Raw genomic sequence first — 16323 nt, 5'->3', positions numbered from 1 at the left:
TATGGTGATGTTTTCTACATTGTAACAGGGCAGAGCATATAAATGCACATTTGCAATGTCTCAACACATTGTACGGAACAGCTGTGCTTACATAAAACAAGTTGGTTAGTGACAAATGGTTTCAAAATTTGTAGATGGTTCATCGAACAGATCTTCAGATCACTTCTGCGTGAGCTGATCCAAGCTACCGAAAATTAATTCACTGTTCAAACCATGGCTCACTTCTTGACGTCCATTCAGATTCTGGTTTGGCGTCAATGTGATTTTTAAATCCATATTGAATCTGATATTTCAGAATGCATTTGGCTCAGTTGGTAGCCTCCTTACCGCTGGGCAAGAAGCTTTTGTGTTTGTATCCCTGTGTCAGGAATTGAAGGAATGCTGCACATGCTGTTATATCAGAAGCAAATTTTGTTGTCATTAACAACTTGGAGCACACCCCCACGTTTTTGGTACACTCTGGTTACGGACCACTAGCCTTTTGTTTAAAGTAGACAACATTTGCAATTCAAAGACATTAGCTAAGAGCATAAAACCACAAACCACAAGATTCCACACTGTTTGAACAGACAAAAATAAGCTTTACTGCACATGGTAATAAAGATGAAACGATTTACATTATCTTAAACCCTAACATTTAAGGTTACGATGAGGTAAATGTAAGTCGATAGGTAAACTGTGGTCTAATATACACGCTATTAAATAGCAAATGTGACCAAGGCAGATCCCATGGATTTATCAAAATCCACCCAGAGTTCAATGAATGCTGTTGCTGTGAATTAACCAATCTGATTAAAACTCTGGGGGCTATTTTGAACCCTCAATGGCCATCCACGGGATCCACAGTGTGGGTAGAAGATCCTGTGAGAATCGGGAAGCGTGATTCTCGCCAGAGAGATTGCATTTTCTGATTTGCCCCGCCACTCGCCGGCGACTTTATGGGGCTTATGCCCACAAAGGGCATGAGCCTCATTTAATAGCTTCATATCAATTTGAATATAAGTGGGCCCTCTGTCACATGAAACGCCTCCCCCCCCCCCCCCCCCCCCACCCCCACTGAATACTCATATCTCGCCGACAAGATGTCAGGTCAGCGAGGTTCACAATGGGTTTGACCAGTTGCAAGGCAGTTGGGGGATCCCCCCAGTGGCATAGAAGTAAATATAGCCCCACCTGGGGGGAGGGGGCCGAGGGTCATGCTTGGACAGTGCCCTGACACTGGTTGGCAGTGCCAACTTGTGCCGGGGACTGGCCTTAGTGTAAGCCCCATTGGGGGAGTGGGAGAGAGTGCCAGCTCTACTTCCGCAGTGTTGGGGGGGGGGGGAATGAAAAGCCAGCGAGGATTGTCGGGTGTGGGGTGGGGGGTGGGGGGGGGGGGAGGGGAGGAGAGGGGAGGCCGGCCAGGATTGTTGGGGATGGGGGGGGGGGGGGGGGGGGGGAGAGGGGAGGCCGGCCAGGATTGTTGGGGATGGGGGAGAGGGGGGAGGTGATTCCTGAAAGTTCCATGATGGGGGCTGTTAAGCAGCAGCAGAGATCGGGGTGCCCTTTAAAGATGACACCCCAATCTCGCTGGAGCTGCTTGGTGGCTCTGAGGCTCTGTCCCACCAGAGTAACAGCGTAAACCATGCACACTCATTTTCTCGCAAGAGGCTTAATATTTGGGGAGAAGACTGGTCTGTGCAACTGCAGCGTTACATGCCAGTTTTCAGCCTGAGCCCGACATTTTACCAAATTCTGGTCAGGTTCTGCCCTCTCTCACAAGGGATTCCAGTCTTCTTCGAAGATCTAACCTTGAAATTCTCTCAAGTTTCTCTGACCCGGGGCCTCAACGACAACCTACCTCACATGGTGTCAATCTCCTCTCCCAGGACTCCATTCCCCTGGATTCCCGAGTCTGCACTCCAGCGCTAAGTCACGAGTACAGTTCCAGTTCTTCAGTCGCACTGAGAAGAACACTACTACTCCAAAGGGGTACCTTCATTGCAATGGTCCAGGGCCTAGAGTGCCCAATCCTCTGTTGCCTCAGTAGATCTTCAAGGCTTCTCCCAAACACTCAACATTTAAAGTTTGTTAACCGAGCCTTTTTCTGCTTGAAACCTTTTTATTTGCTCCTCTTTTGCAAGGAGGCAGGTCCCGAATCCACCTCGGCCGTAATGGGGATTGAACCCATGCAGTTGGCACCAATCTAGCACAGTGGTTAGCACTGTTTCTTCACAGCGCCAGGGACCCGGGTTCAATTCCCAGCTCGGGTGACTGTCTGTGCGGAGTCTACAAGTTCTCCCTGTGTCTCCGTGGGTTTCTCCGGCTGCTCCGGTTTCCTCCCACAACTTCTGTTAGGTGATTTGGGCATTCTGAATTCTTCTTCAGTATACCTGAACAGGCACGTAGTATAGTGATTAGGGGATTTTCACAGTAACTTCATTGCAGTGTTAATGCAAGCCTATTTGACACCAATGAAGATTAGTAATCCAATCCACAAACTCTCAAGCCGACTGAGCCAATCAGCCCTCCGAGTTCAGGCTACTTTGGAAACATCCACTTTTACAAGCATGTAGCCTTGAACTATGGATAATGATGGTGGAGGCTCCAATTTTGTGCCACCGCCATTGGTGTGTGTTGGCAGGATTTACAAGTTGATACATGTTTTGCCACATGATGAGAACACTTTTTTTAGTCATCAAGTCCTGGAGTGGAATTTAAACCCAGAGCTTCTGGCTCAGTGACAGGGATGTGACCACAATGACACAACTGTGTTCTGAACATAAGTCTGTTTTTGTAAGGGATGTAGTACTTGAGGGGATTTAACAATTTTTCAGTGGGCTTTCATGAATGGAAGTGTTCCTTTAAATATAGTACAGACTATAATATATATTCACACCTTTATTTTATTTAATCTCAACATGACACCTGAGGTCTTTCTATGATGGATACTGAATGAGTTGACATGAAGAGTGTAAGGGCAAAGGGTTGGAATTAGCATAAACACAAGCACTCACGTGAGATTAGCGGCCAGGCAAGGCAGGGTGATGATTCAGAATGGAAAGATCTTACTGGAGAGTGAACAGGCTTTCCACACTGTGAATATGACACTATGTGTGGATGAAGTCAAGCACTAGCAGGCTATTGCTGCCATCAGCATCACATGGTGAAAGGAAAGTGACAAATACATGTTTACAGCCAAATTCGACATGCAGCGAGCATGTACATCTTGCCAGTCCAGCTCTTGATGGATATGTATCTGGATCATTGGAAGTTAATGTTGCAAACTATGACCGGGAAAATTAACTGTGTTCATTTGAGTTACCCATTCATTGCATATATACATTGACATTGAAATGCAGCGAATGCAAGTCTGCCTGGAAACCACAGATATTCTACCTGATAGACACAGGAGTGGACCAGCAGTTGCATGGTTACTGGTATGTATAGAATTTAACACTGACCTTTCATGCGATCATTAATATGCCAATATGCACAAGAGACCAAGATAATTGCATTGAGTCAGTCCACGACCTGCAACAAACAGATTGATTCAATGCTATCAGGATACTTCAGAGGTAATGTCGCACTATATCTCAGAGAAGGTGTCAATCCATTGATCAACCCTTCCCGAGTGTGTTTGTACAAGAGGAGCTTGTTTTCAAATTATTTCCATTCTCCTTTTTCACATTTTCACCAAATTTACACCCACCAGCAATAACAAATACAATGGCAAACCCTTGGCCAACAATCCCTTTAACCCACCCACCCCAAACAGCCCTCAACATTTTAAATGCAAAACACCAAAGAAAAAGAATCAGGAATCCCTCATCAACCCTTACATAATCACCAATACCTTGTACATCCCAACCCCCCCTTCCCCATTCCCCCCTCTCTGATGTTCGTTTGATATCCAATTCTTGAAAATGCAATGATAAACAAAGCCCATGATTTGTAGAACCGTTCCATCCTTCCCCTCAACTCAAACTTCACTTTCTCGAGCGTTTAAGACGAAATCTCAGCGAACCGAGGCAGCCATTTTAGCAGCCTGCCTTGGCACCCAGCACTCCCTGTCCAGAAGTCTGATCCATATCTGGGACTTCACCCCTCACCTACCTCCCTGGTGTGAAACTTTACCCCTGAGGTGGGTGTGGCGAGCCAGGAAATTTCTGACTCGTGCTACCCACCTCGGGAGCAGAATTCCCGCCTGTTCGAGATGCTGCCAGAGCTGCTTAGTATTTCCAGCATATACTGCTTTTAATTGAGAGGCACAATACACTCGGGGAAGACTGAGCTCTAGTTTTTTGACAATTTTTCACTGGCAGCTTGCACTTGGGAATTAGAACGCATGCTCGCTGTGGACCAAGGTACGCCTCCAAAACTGAGAGTCAGAAACATATTTTTATTGAAGTTTGTTCTAGCCTTCTGCCCCTATTTTTTTTTTCTTTTGCCAATAAGATTGTACATTTTGAATTACCAAAGTTTTCTGGTTTAAAAATTGCTTTTATGGTGCCTTCTGCCAGAAAATGATTTCAAAAACCTTGCAAACACTTGTGAAATTCCACTGTTTACATAAATGAAAGCTGATCGTCAAGTTGAACATACTTGTGAGGCAAAACAGATGAGGAGGGCCCACGTCAAAACCTATAATGACGCCTAAACTCCATCACTCATCTCACCACCTGAAAAGACAGGAGAGCAACAACACAGGGCAGCACATTGGTTAGCACAGTTGGTTCACGGTTCCAGGTTCAATTCCCAGCTTGGGTGACTGCCTGCGTGGAGTCTGCATGTTCTCCCCGTGTCTGCGTGGGTTTCCTCCGGGTGCTCCGGTTTCCTCCCAGAGTCCAAAGATGTGCCAGTTAGATGGATTGGCCAGGCTAAATTGCCCTTAGTGTCCAAAAAGGTTTAGTGGGTTTACTGGGTTACAGGGATAGGGTTGAGGCGTAAGCTTGAGTAAGGTTTGCTTTCCAAGGGCCGGTGCAGACTCAATGGGCCGAATGGCCTCCTTCAGCACTGTAAATTCTATGATTCTATGATCACTGGGAAATACGGAACTGTCACAGGTCCGTTACAATACTGGCTTTGTGTCAATGCATAGCAGTTTTATACTCTCCTTGATTGACAATGGATAGTATAATTTTGGAGGTCGGTTGCTGATGGTGCAAAGGATGTGAGATAGAATAAGACAAAGGAGCTGAATTAGGCCACTCTGCCCATCGAGCCTGCTCTGCCATTCAATCGTGGCTGATATTTTCTCATCCCCATTCTCCTGCCTTTTCCCCCATAACCCCTGATCCCGTTATTAATCAAGAACCCATCTATCTCTGTCTTAAAGACACTCAGTGATTTGGCCTCCACAGCCTTCTGTGGCAAAGTGTTCCACAGATTCACCACCCTCTGGCTGAAGAAATTCCTCCTCATCTCTGTTTTAAAGGATCGTCCCTTTAGTCTGAGATTGTGCCCTCTGGTTCTAGTTTTTCCTGCCAGTGGAAACATCCTCTCCACGTCCACTCGATCCAGGCCTCGCAGTATCTTGTATGTTTCAATAAGATTCCCTGTTCATCCTTCTAAACTCCAATGAGTATAGACCCAGAGTCCTCAACCGTTCCTCATACAACAAGTTCTTCATTTCAGGGATCATTCTTGTGAACTTCCTCTGGACCCTGATAGTTGTTTCAAATCAATTGGATTTTGTATTGGGTGCAGTAAGACCCCAGTCTGACACAAATACATGTTTCAAAGTTCCCATATGGAACAGTAGGTGTTTAGAGAGAATCCAGCTGGTCCTTTCATCTCCATTGAAGTGCCACATGGGAGATCTAACCTTAAAAATCATTAGCAGCAGCTAATCTTTTATTGGTGCCTTTGGGCTGCTTTGAATGTCTTAGGGAATGAATGAATTAGTGCCTTTTAATGCTTCAATGGCCCTTTACCTAATTTCAACAGCAAAGACCAATGGTTCGGGTGACATATAATCATCAGCTAGAAAATATAATAATTATAGGCCACGCTATAAATAGTGACACCTTTTTCATTGCTTTTGTTCAAAAACAAGCATCAGCTGTATTGTTTTTTCCATTGCCTGTCCCCTGGGTTACCGCTGGTAATCCTGTAAAAACAGAAAACTACCATCTTGTTTGGTGGTGGTTCAAAGTGCTTGATAGCCTGGGAGTCGGCGATTATATTACTTTCCAAGGAGTTACTCACTCTGTTTTTCCAAAATCAGCTGAGCTGCCAGTTGTTCTGCAGAACCAGCTCTTGCCTAAATCGCAGCAAGTCCAAATGGCGTTCAACGGAAAGTACGAATTGGAGAGTCAGGAAAACTTTGAAGAACTGATGAAAGCTCTGGGTAAGCTTAACTTGCACCATATGTAATTTTCCATGTAAAAATCTTTGCGCTTGGCGTAAAATACCATTTATGGCAAAGCAGCAATACTGAACTTGCAGTTCACCCATCTGATTCTGGAGGACAACACCTACTTTGAAAATGTGTTTTCAGATTGGCACAGTCACCCCATGTTACGAAGTATATGTATAAATACAATTTGTAGAATCATGCAATTATACAAAGGTGCTGCATTTCACCATGCAGGGAGCTGAAACGTGTGTGTGATTATTGAACAGGATGCTGCAGGACCTGAGCAAAAAAAGGTACCTGTCACAAAACGAAATGACCAGAGAATTTGAACTGAAACTTCACTTTTTCTTCAAAACCCCGTAGCGCAACAAAGCTTTTCCCTTAATGATCTAGCAAAGGATCGAATGTAAATTACAGCACTGGGTGCTGTTTGTTCCTGGCTCTTTAACATCACAGTGTTCTAATCTTGTGATTCCATATCAGCAAAGGAAATCCGTGCTCAGGTCTCTGATACTTTGGCTCAATTCTTGAATCCCTTCTCATCAATTTCTAAATGGTTTCTCTTTGAGGTTTAATCCCTCCCAACTACATCGGCTTAGTTGCTTTGTATTTTCCTGCTCGAGTGTTTAGCTAGGTAATCATCCAATTTCACATTCTTATGCAAATCTGAGTTAATGCTGGGTTAGTTGCTATAATAACATTGCACCATATTACCATTTACTTGATTCTTCACATCTCCGCTTTTTCTTTTTTTTATACCCAAGTCATTTTTTTCCAATTAAGGGGCAATTTTAGCGTGTTCAAGCCACCTACCTTGCACATCTTTTGGGTTGTGGGGGTGAAACCCGCGCAAACACGGGGAGAATGTGCAAATTCCACACTGACAGTGACCCAGAGCCGGGATCGAACCTGGGACCTTGGCGCCGTGAGACTGCAGTGCTACTCACTGCGTCATCATGCTGCCCTCCATCTCCGTTTTTTAAGCATTTTCCGTAAAAACAAATACATTTTATTTCTTGATTGCAAGTCTTTCTCCTATCCTAGCAGATTTTCTTTGTATCTCAATAATTTGAAGATGGGTAACACCTTTAATTGTATCCCACTGTTTACTGACCAACACAAAAATGATACATACACCAATTTGCTGCAAGCACAAAGAGATGGCCAGACGCACATTAATTGCCTCTGTATTAAGGTCCTGCACTCAGTGACGTCACTAGGAAGCAATGCTGAATGGAGGCTTTCTGAAAAGGGGGAAAGTTAGAGGGAGAAGTCAATGCCATTCATTCCCAGCAGCAGATACAGATCAGCCTTTGGATGATGGAAACACCTGTGGATTAAAAATGGAGACAAAGTTGGAAGGAGATTAAACAGAATTTTTTTGAAAAAGAAGACAATTGGAGCAATTTTACAAGTGATCAATGTGTCTGTATGTGTGAGACAAGGAATTAAGGAAAATGTAGCTGACAAATTAAGCTGTGCTGGCACATCTGCCCCAATTCTCTCTTCCTTTCCTAAGACAACAAACTGCTTACTTCCTAGTTACAGAACCATGAAAGATCCTTGTAATGGAAGTGCAGTAAATAATTCATAGGATCTACAGTGCAGAAGGAGGCCATTCAGCCCATCAAGTCTGCACCAGCCCTTGGAAAGAGCACCCTACCCAAACCCACACCTCCACCCTATCCCCGTAACCCAGTAACCCCACCCAATCTTTTTGGACACTAAGGGCAATTTAGCATGGCCAATCCACCTAACCTGCACATCTTTGGACTGTGGGAGGAAACCAGAGCACCTGGAGGAAACCCACGCAGACACGGGGAGAACGTGTAGACTCCGCACAGACAGTGACCCGAGCCGGGAATCGAACCTGGAACTCTTGAGCTGTGATCAACTGTGCCAACCACTGTGCTACCGTGCTCAGGTACCGCTGAAGTCACAGACATTTGAATGGCTCACCACATTCATTGCGGAGGAGGGGGGCAGAAAATCCTGGCCTTATTTAGAGCACGTAGTGTTTGGGAGTATGTAACTTCCTGCGATGAAACAGAGCGACAGAAATTTGTCTTGTCTTTGCGGTGAGTCACAGAGCAAAATATTCACATTCCTTTCATGTAGCCTATGTTACCTATGTTCCATTCCTTTTCACTAACACTTCGGAGATCTGGAAAGACTTTTCTTACATCCAGGATAAATACTGAAATATTTTGCATTTGTTTTTATTTGCTAGGACTCTCAGATGAAGTAATTCCAAAATATAAAGACCTAGGCAAAGTTATTGAAATTGTGCAAAATGGCAATTCATTTCAAGTCATTTACAATTATGGTAGCAAAGTGGTTACCAATGAATTGACCATTGGACAAAAGAGTGAGTTTGTGTCATTCACGGGCCACAGAGTCCAGGTAAGATTACTCCGTTTTTGTGGAACTTTTGAGCAAGCTTTCTGTCTAACAAGCCAACTCCCTCCAATGGTCCATGTGTGACTCTCCATGTCTGAGGGTTTGTGAAAGGTAGAAAACCACTGGTCACATTTCAATTTTGCTCCCGTGAAGCCCAAAAATGACTGAATGAATTCCTTGAAACATTGGCCGGATTCTCCGGCGATTCAATTTCCCCACTGGTAGTGCAGCCCCGCCAGCGGGTTAGGTGACATGGGGTGGTTACAATGGAAATGCCATTGACAAGTGGCGGGAAGATAGAATCCAGCCACCAGCGAATGACACGCGGCCAAGAAACACACAGCTGACAGACTGGAGAATCCAGCCCATTATTTCATCCTGTTCAATTGCATTTCATGAGTGATGTTCCAATGGTTGAAACAAGTCTGAAACAAGAGTTCAATGGTGTATATGGCTATACACATGTCTAATTACCTCCTTTGTCTTTCACCCATTCTTACGTTGCTATTTTCCAGTTTTAAAGTCTTCCGTGATTTCTGTTCCTCAATTCCTATTCAATACCTTCCTATCTTCAATATTTGGTTCAAGAAACCCTGAAAATGTATACTGAAATTCAAATAATTTTCTTTTGAAAATTTCTGCTTAATACTTACATTAACATCTATATTTGATGTTAAACCTTTGATCTGAAACCTTCAGAACCATCCTCAGGGCATTACAAACTCTGCACACATATGAGTCAGGCATCAAGCTTCACGCCATCCCAAGTGCATGGGCTAACTAATGCTGTCAACTGTTGAGGTTAAAAGAAAAGCATACATCAGCAGCATCAGGGAATGCTGCACACACTGGAAGAAATTAGGAACAGGAGTACACCATTTAGCCCATTGAGCCTGTTCTGCAACTCAGTGAGATCAGGGTTGATCTATCATCAATGACCTAACTTCATCTAACTCAACCTTGGCACAATATTCCAATACCGTTGGTGAACAAAAGTCTATCCGTCTCTAAACTAAAATTAACTATTAACTATTGACCTGGCGTCAATTGCTGTTTATGGAAGAGAGTTCCATACTTTATATTTTTTCCATACTCTTTGCATGTAAATTGTTTCCAAACTACTGAAATATCTAGCTCTGATTTTGAGGCCATCAGCCCAAGTCTTCGACTCTCCAACAAGCCAAAATTATTTCTCTCTATTCACCCGACGATTCGGGTAGCACAGTGATTAGCACACTTGCTTCACAGATCCAGGGTCCCAGGTTCCATTCCCGGCTTGGGTCAATGTCTGTGCAGAGTCTGCACGTTCTGCCCGTGTCTGCGTGGGTTTCCTCCGGGTGCTCCGGTTTCCTCCCACAGTATAAAGATGTGCAGGTTAGGTGAATTGGCCATGATAAATTGCCCTTAGTGTCCAAAAAAGATTAGGTGGGGTTGCTGGGTTACGGATATATGGTGGAGGTGGGGCTTAAGTAGGGTGCTCTTTCCAAGAGCCAGTGCAGACTCGATGGGCCGAATGGCCTCCTTCTGCACTGGAAATTGTATGCATATTCCTTAATATTTTGCAAACTTCAATCAAATCACGTCTTAACCTTCTAACTTCCAGGAAATACAGTATTAGTTTGTGTAATTTCTGCTTGTGATTTAACCGTTAGTTTTAGTGTATTGATTGCCCTTGAACTGAGTGATTTGCAAGGCCATTCCAGAGGGCATTTAAGAGTCAACCACATTGCTGTGGATCTGGATTCACTTGGAGGCCAGATTAGGTGAGCACAGCATATTTCGGCCCGAAGCAACATCAGTGAAACAGATGGGTTTTCCCGACAATTGGCAAGGACCAAGTCCAGATTTTTATTGAATTAAAATTTCACTACCTGCCGTGGCAGGATTCAAACCCAGGAATTGAACACAGTACCCCAGGTGTGCTGGAGTCAGGGCTTTTTACAACTCGAGCATAATCTCTATTCCCTTGTCCTCTAGTCCTCTTGGTATAAAGACAAGCATTCTATTAAACTTTTTGATTATTTTCAGTACTTGTCCATGATATTTTACTGACCTATGTACATTGACCCGTTGCATCTTTATTTGGACCTCTACTGTTTCTAACTCTTCACCATTTAGGAGGTACATTCACATCCAAAATGGCTGAGCTTGCGAATGTAGAAATCAAAGTTTTGCCCATCATTATCAATGATTATTCTTGTAAATTCGTCATGAAGCGTGGACAACATTGGGGACACTACTTTGTTTTGTTTTTTTATACTGTGGTGAATGTATTATACCAATAATCCACCAGTGTATTTGTATCTGTGCTATGCTGTTGCCCTTGTGGGCTTCTCCTATGGGCCATTGTATGGCATTATCCATAGGGGAACATGTTGGGGCATGTATGGGCTCCGCCCATGGCTCCTCCCCTTGAAGGGAGGTATAAAGCGTAGTCGACCTGAAGGCGGTTCTCAGTATTGGTTCAGTCGCAGACAGGCACTGTTCTAAGTTGATTAAAGCCACGGTTTACTTCCACTCATGTCTCGAGTGAATTGATGGTCACATCAAAAACCTTTTGAGAAAACTTTAATTATCCTGTTGTTTGCTTTTAAGGCTTTGGCAAAGCTCGGAGGTGAGAATAAGCTTATAATCACAATGGAGGGACTGACTGCAATCATGGAGCTGAGTGGAGGCAAAATGATTGAAGTAAGTTGCTGTTGTTATTGGCACTGGCATTGAAGGATTTGGAGCTGCTCTTTGAGATTACTCAAAGATTTATCAATGGCACAATTCTGTGAGTGCCAGGAAATCACATTAGGTTTCTGGAAACCTCTTTCTAAATCACAGACTTGAGTATTCAGTTCTGAAGTTTAATTTAGTTAGTTCCTGTACTGATATTTCAAGTGAGTACATGTACACATTATCAATGCCTGTATTTTAAAAACCAAAATAGAATAAAATAACATTTGAGCTCATTCTGGTATGATAAATGAAACAGGAGATACTATCATTCTAGTTACTGGACCAGAACACGAATCATATGAAGGCCATAGATAACACACTCAAACCAGCAAAGAGTTATGATGGATGCCCCAAGTTATCCAAAATGGCACGATACATTCACCTATGATCAAAGTTCATAAGCATTTGACAGGCATGGTACAGGCATTTTTAAATTCCCTAACTAGCTAAGCAATAATGAACTTGCTTCCAAATTAAAGGCTACAGATAGTACTAACAGTCTATTGAATGGATATCTGTACACAAACACACGGTTGTATAGCCGATTTGACTGATATCTAAATATCAGGGAAGACACCATGTGAAGGAAAGTTCTTCTGAACTGACGGGGGAAATTTTAACCTACCCTGCCCCCTTTTGGATCAGGGGCAATGTTAGTTTTACATCTTGTCTGATTTTGATCTTGATGGAATTAATAATCATGTGCAAATATTCTCCAATATTTATCACAAAGGTCGACAGACAAAACTATCTTGAATTGAACTTTCAGTTGAATTTGTAAGCCTCCAGTCGAACGGAACTACAACAATGCGAAAGTGGATTACTGTTCCCTTGCCGCCGGTACAGTGGCCATTGAAAGTTTTCTGAGGTCCTGGGCAGCTGCCTGAATAGGGTACCCACTCGATTTTAAAAAAGGTGGCTATGAGGACAGTGGGACCCCTTTGATGTTTCTGGATTGAGTTGGGAGAGGTTGCACAGTGCACCCTCCGCCTGGTATTAGCAGGTGGCTGGGGAGAAGGAAAGTAGGTTTGACTGTATTTTTATCAGACTTGGAGGATTAGAGGTGGGACCATTGCCATTATATCATCCCCGCCCGGTTAAAAGATTGGGATCTCCCAGGAACCTACTTCCAAGCTAGAGTTTAACTGGGTCACTTGATTTTGTGATGGTTCCAAGTTGACCAGCTGCCCCGGGAGCATCACCTCTGGTTGCAGCCCTTTGGCGCAATGCTGGTGAGACCCGGTCCTCAAAAAAAGGCAGCTTCTCACAAGCCGGTCAGCCACCCAAAATCTGCCCCAGGAGAAAATTGACCTCGCTGTTCTTCTTAAGATAATGATTCTACACAGTTAAATCTTAAATATCATCCTAAATTCCCTCCTGAAACCTTTCTGCCGTTCTGCCTCTCTCTCTCCCCCTCTCTCTCTCTCTCTCCCTTAAGCTGTTACTTAGAACTTACTTCTCTGGTCAAGCATTTGTTCACTGCTCTAAAATCCCTTTATGTGGCTCAATGTCAAATCTTCATCTCAAGTGCTTTGGGACATTTTACCATGTTAACAGTGCTATGTAATGGTAAGTTTTTTGTTATTGCCCATAATTTAAGATTGCACACATTTATAGAAAGCCATAGAAGTGTTTACTATAGTTTTAGAGGTGTAATGAGTCTTAAAGGATTTATCATTTCCACCAGGTAGTTTTCATTTATGGGACGTGGGTGTCACTGGTTAGGTCAGCATTTATTGCCCTTGCCTAGTTGCCCTTCAGAAGTTGGTGGTGAGTTGCCTTCTTGAACCACTACAGTCCTTGAGGTGTATGTACACTCACAGTGCTGTTCGGGAGGAAATTCCAGGATGTTGTCCCAGCGACAGTGAAGGAACGGCGATATATTTCCAAGTCAGGGTGGTGAGTGACTTGAAGGGGAACCTCCAGGTGGTGGGGTTCCCAGATATCTGCTGATCTTGTCCTTCTAGATGGTAGTGGTCATGGGTTTGGAAGATGCTGTCTATGGAACCTTGGTGAGTTACTGAAATGCATCTTGTAGATGATACACATGGCTGCCACTGTTCATCACTGGTGGAGGGTTTGAATGTGTGTGGAAGGGGGTGCAATAATGCGGGCTGCTTTGTCCTGGATGGTGTTGAGCTTTTTGAGTGTTGTTGGAGTTCCACTCATCTAGGCAAGTGGTGAGTTATCCATTACACTCCTGATCTGTGTCTTGTAGATGGTGGACAGGCTTTTTTTTTGGGGGGGGGGGGGGGGGGGGTCGGGGTCGAGGTCAGGAGGTGAGTTACTTGCCCTTGAATTCCTAGCCTTTGATCTGCGTTGGTAGTCACAGTCTTAATATGGCTAGTCCAGTTCAGTTTCTGATCAATGGTAACCTCCAGGATGTTGATTGTGGGGGATTCAGCGAGGGTAATGCCATTGAATGTCAAGGGACTGTGGTTAGAGCCTTTCGTAGGAGATGGACATTGCCTGGTGCATGTGTGGCATGAATGTAACTTGCCACTTGTCAGCCCAAGCCTGGATATTGCCCAGGTCTTGCTGCATTTGGACATGGACTGCTTCATTATCTGAGGAGTCACGAATGGTGCTGAACATTGTGCAGTCATCCGCAAACATCCCCACTTCTGTCCTTTGGATGAAAGGGAGGTCATTGACGAAGCAGCTGGAGATGGTTGGGCCTAGGCCATTACCCTGAGGAACTCCTGCAGTGCTATCCTGGAGATGAGATGATTGACCTCCAACCACAACAAGCATTTAATCTTAAACAGCTTCATGCTATGTCAGAGGATTTATAATGTGTTTTCTGAGATTCTTCAACTCATAGTAAAGTGTTACTTTCACATTAGCCCATGACAACCGGGTGCAGTAGTTTTATTATGCCAAAATAAAATACTACCAAATACTATAACGCTACTTTGTTTACTTAAAAGATTTATTTTAATAATTCTGTATAATTTCTGTATAATTTTTTTAAAATATTGACTGATTTCATATTTTGCAATTATATAAAAAGTAAATAGAAGTAAAACAGGTAGAAACTGCAAAAGGACATTCTGTATTCGATGGAATTATGAAGTCTTAATCGTTTGCAAATTTCAGTAGATATAAATTTTCTAGGTTATTTATTCTTAGATACTGTCGGACCTTACTCTTAATTTTGGAACTGATCTTATTTCCCCTCATGCTTTTGCTTAGTCTTATCAAGCACATTCGGCTTCTTTCCTTGCTTGGCCTACACTGGGATATGTTATTAAGATTAATGTAAAACTTACATTTGAAGTGCTTCATTTCTGTCCTTTGTCTCATTTCTTCTAGACTCTGACCAATGGAGAAATAACCGCAAGGAAAATTAGGAAAAAGATTTAAAGTATAGAAAATGAATCTGAACAATATGAAGCCTGAATTGCACTGTCAATTTATACAATTGAAATGAAAGCAAGGCCGTCAGGTTAATAACTATAAATGAATTATTATTTACACACTTTGGTATGAAAGTATTTTTTCATTCTCTGTCTATGTTAAATTTGTAAATCTCTAGTCACTGGGTAGTAGGTTGTGATTATGTTGTATGGAATCAAATGCTGAGAAAGAAAGGTATCAGGTCTATAAATAATAATTTGATTTGTGTAAACTGAATAAAGTGTTATGTAAAGAATTTAGCCAGACTCTGGTGTTTTCATGTTAAGAATGTCACTGCATCGCAATTTAGTCAAAGGCATTTTCTTGCCAAACTGTTCTTGTTTCATTGTGAAAATATTCTAATTCAGATTACTACGTGTGGAGGAAACATTTTTATAGTAAAAGTAAAATAGATCAGGTAACCTATGAGTGAAAAATCATAAATAATTGTAAATGATTATTTACAGGTAGGATATTAAAAATGTATTCCACACTTCCCCCTTTAATATCAAAATATTATCTGTGATCAGACTCCTGATCAGAGACTTTTTTTTAACCTAGAGATAGATTGTTGCACTTCACACTGACATCGGTCCCACCCATTGCTGCCCAGTTTTTATGGAGTACCTCACAATGACTCAGGAACACAGGACAGATTTTAAAGTGGTTGATGTAGTATTTTAATTCATGCTTAAACACAAATATTTGGAAAACATAGTTGGAGCATTGGCTTTCCCTTTTTAAAAAGATATTGAGGAGATGTTAATAGTGGGGGGAAAAAGCCAATGCAAGATTGGATACGTAAAATTACTAAAACATTCATAAAATAATGAATCCCTAAATTATTTCTTTAATTATGATTATTACCAAAGGAAAACCCACCTTCCAAATTTCTTGAAAGATCTGTTTAATAGCAGGGTCAGCCCTGCCACCTGGAGGCCAGATGCTCTTTGAGAGGAAATCTCAATTCAAACATATTGAAGACTTTACCTTAATTTGAGACACTTTTGTGGCTATCATGTAGTCCATTATACTGCTGTCTCATTGTTAAGTTCAAATAACACTTTCCTTCATCTAGTCTTCTCTTGATAATTTGGAGTTGATTTTTGCACCAAAAGACATTTGAATTATCCAATGATTTGAATTAATTTGAAGCAATATATAAAAGCACAGCAAATTGGGAAATATTTGAATTACTGTATCATTTGAATTATCTCACAAATAAAAATATTGTTGCTTTACTCTCTGGGATGGTAATTTTTTACATTTATATTTACACTGCCCTGCTAATTATATTTCTCTAAGAAAATTCGGGAATTATACAGGGCTGGTTTAGCACACTGGGCTAAAGAGCTGGCTTTTCAAGAAGACCAAGCAGGCCAGCAGCAGGGTTCAATTCCCGTAACAGCCTCCCCGAACAGGCGCCGGAATGTGGCAACTAGGGGCTTTTCACAGTAACT

The 16323-nt window shown here is 42.6% G+C and overlaps 1 protein-coding gene across 1 annotated transcript; it reads left to right on the top strand.

Annotated features, from left to right (window-relative positions):
- Positions 1–6159: 6159 nt before the first annotated feature.
- LOC119953457 (fatty acid-binding protein 1, liver-like) lies at positions 6160–15119 on the top strand. Its single transcript, XM_038777762.1, has 4 exons — positions 6160–6331; positions 8571–8743; positions 11336–11428; positions 14780–15119. The coding sequence occupies exons 1-4, from the start codon at positions 6265–6267 to the stop codon at positions 14828–14830; spliced, it is 384 nt and encodes a 127-aa protein (XP_038633690.1). The 5' UTR covers positions 6160–6264; the 3' UTR covers positions 14831–15119.
- The last annotated feature ends 1204 nt before the right edge of the window (positions 15120–16323 follow it).

This window comes from Scyliorhinus canicula, chromosome 18, assembly GCF_902713615.1.
Source record: "Scyliorhinus canicula chromosome 18, sScyCan1.1, whole genome shotgun sequence".
Lineage (NCBI taxonomy): Eukaryota > Metazoa > Chordata > Chondrichthyes > Carcharhiniformes > Scyliorhinidae > Scyliorhinus > Scyliorhinus canicula.
Note: the sequence above shows the minus strand (reverse complement) of the source record. Positions and strands in the feature narration are given on the sequence as shown.

Bases quoted from the DNA above. Each gene is read 5' to 3' on its own strand.
- LOC119953457 (XM_038777762.1), top strand. From the start codon at position 6,265: ATGGCGTTCAACGGAAAGTACGAATTGGAGAGTCAGGAAAACTTTGAA. The intron at 6,332-8,570 runs GTAAGCTTAACT...TTTATTTGCTAG, and splicing joins AGAACTGATGAAAGCTCTGG to GACTCTCAGATGAAGTAATT. The intron at 11,429-14,779 runs GTAAGTTGCTGT...CATTTCTTCTAG, and splicing joins GTGGAGGCAAAATGATTGAA to ACTCTGACCAATGGAGAAAT.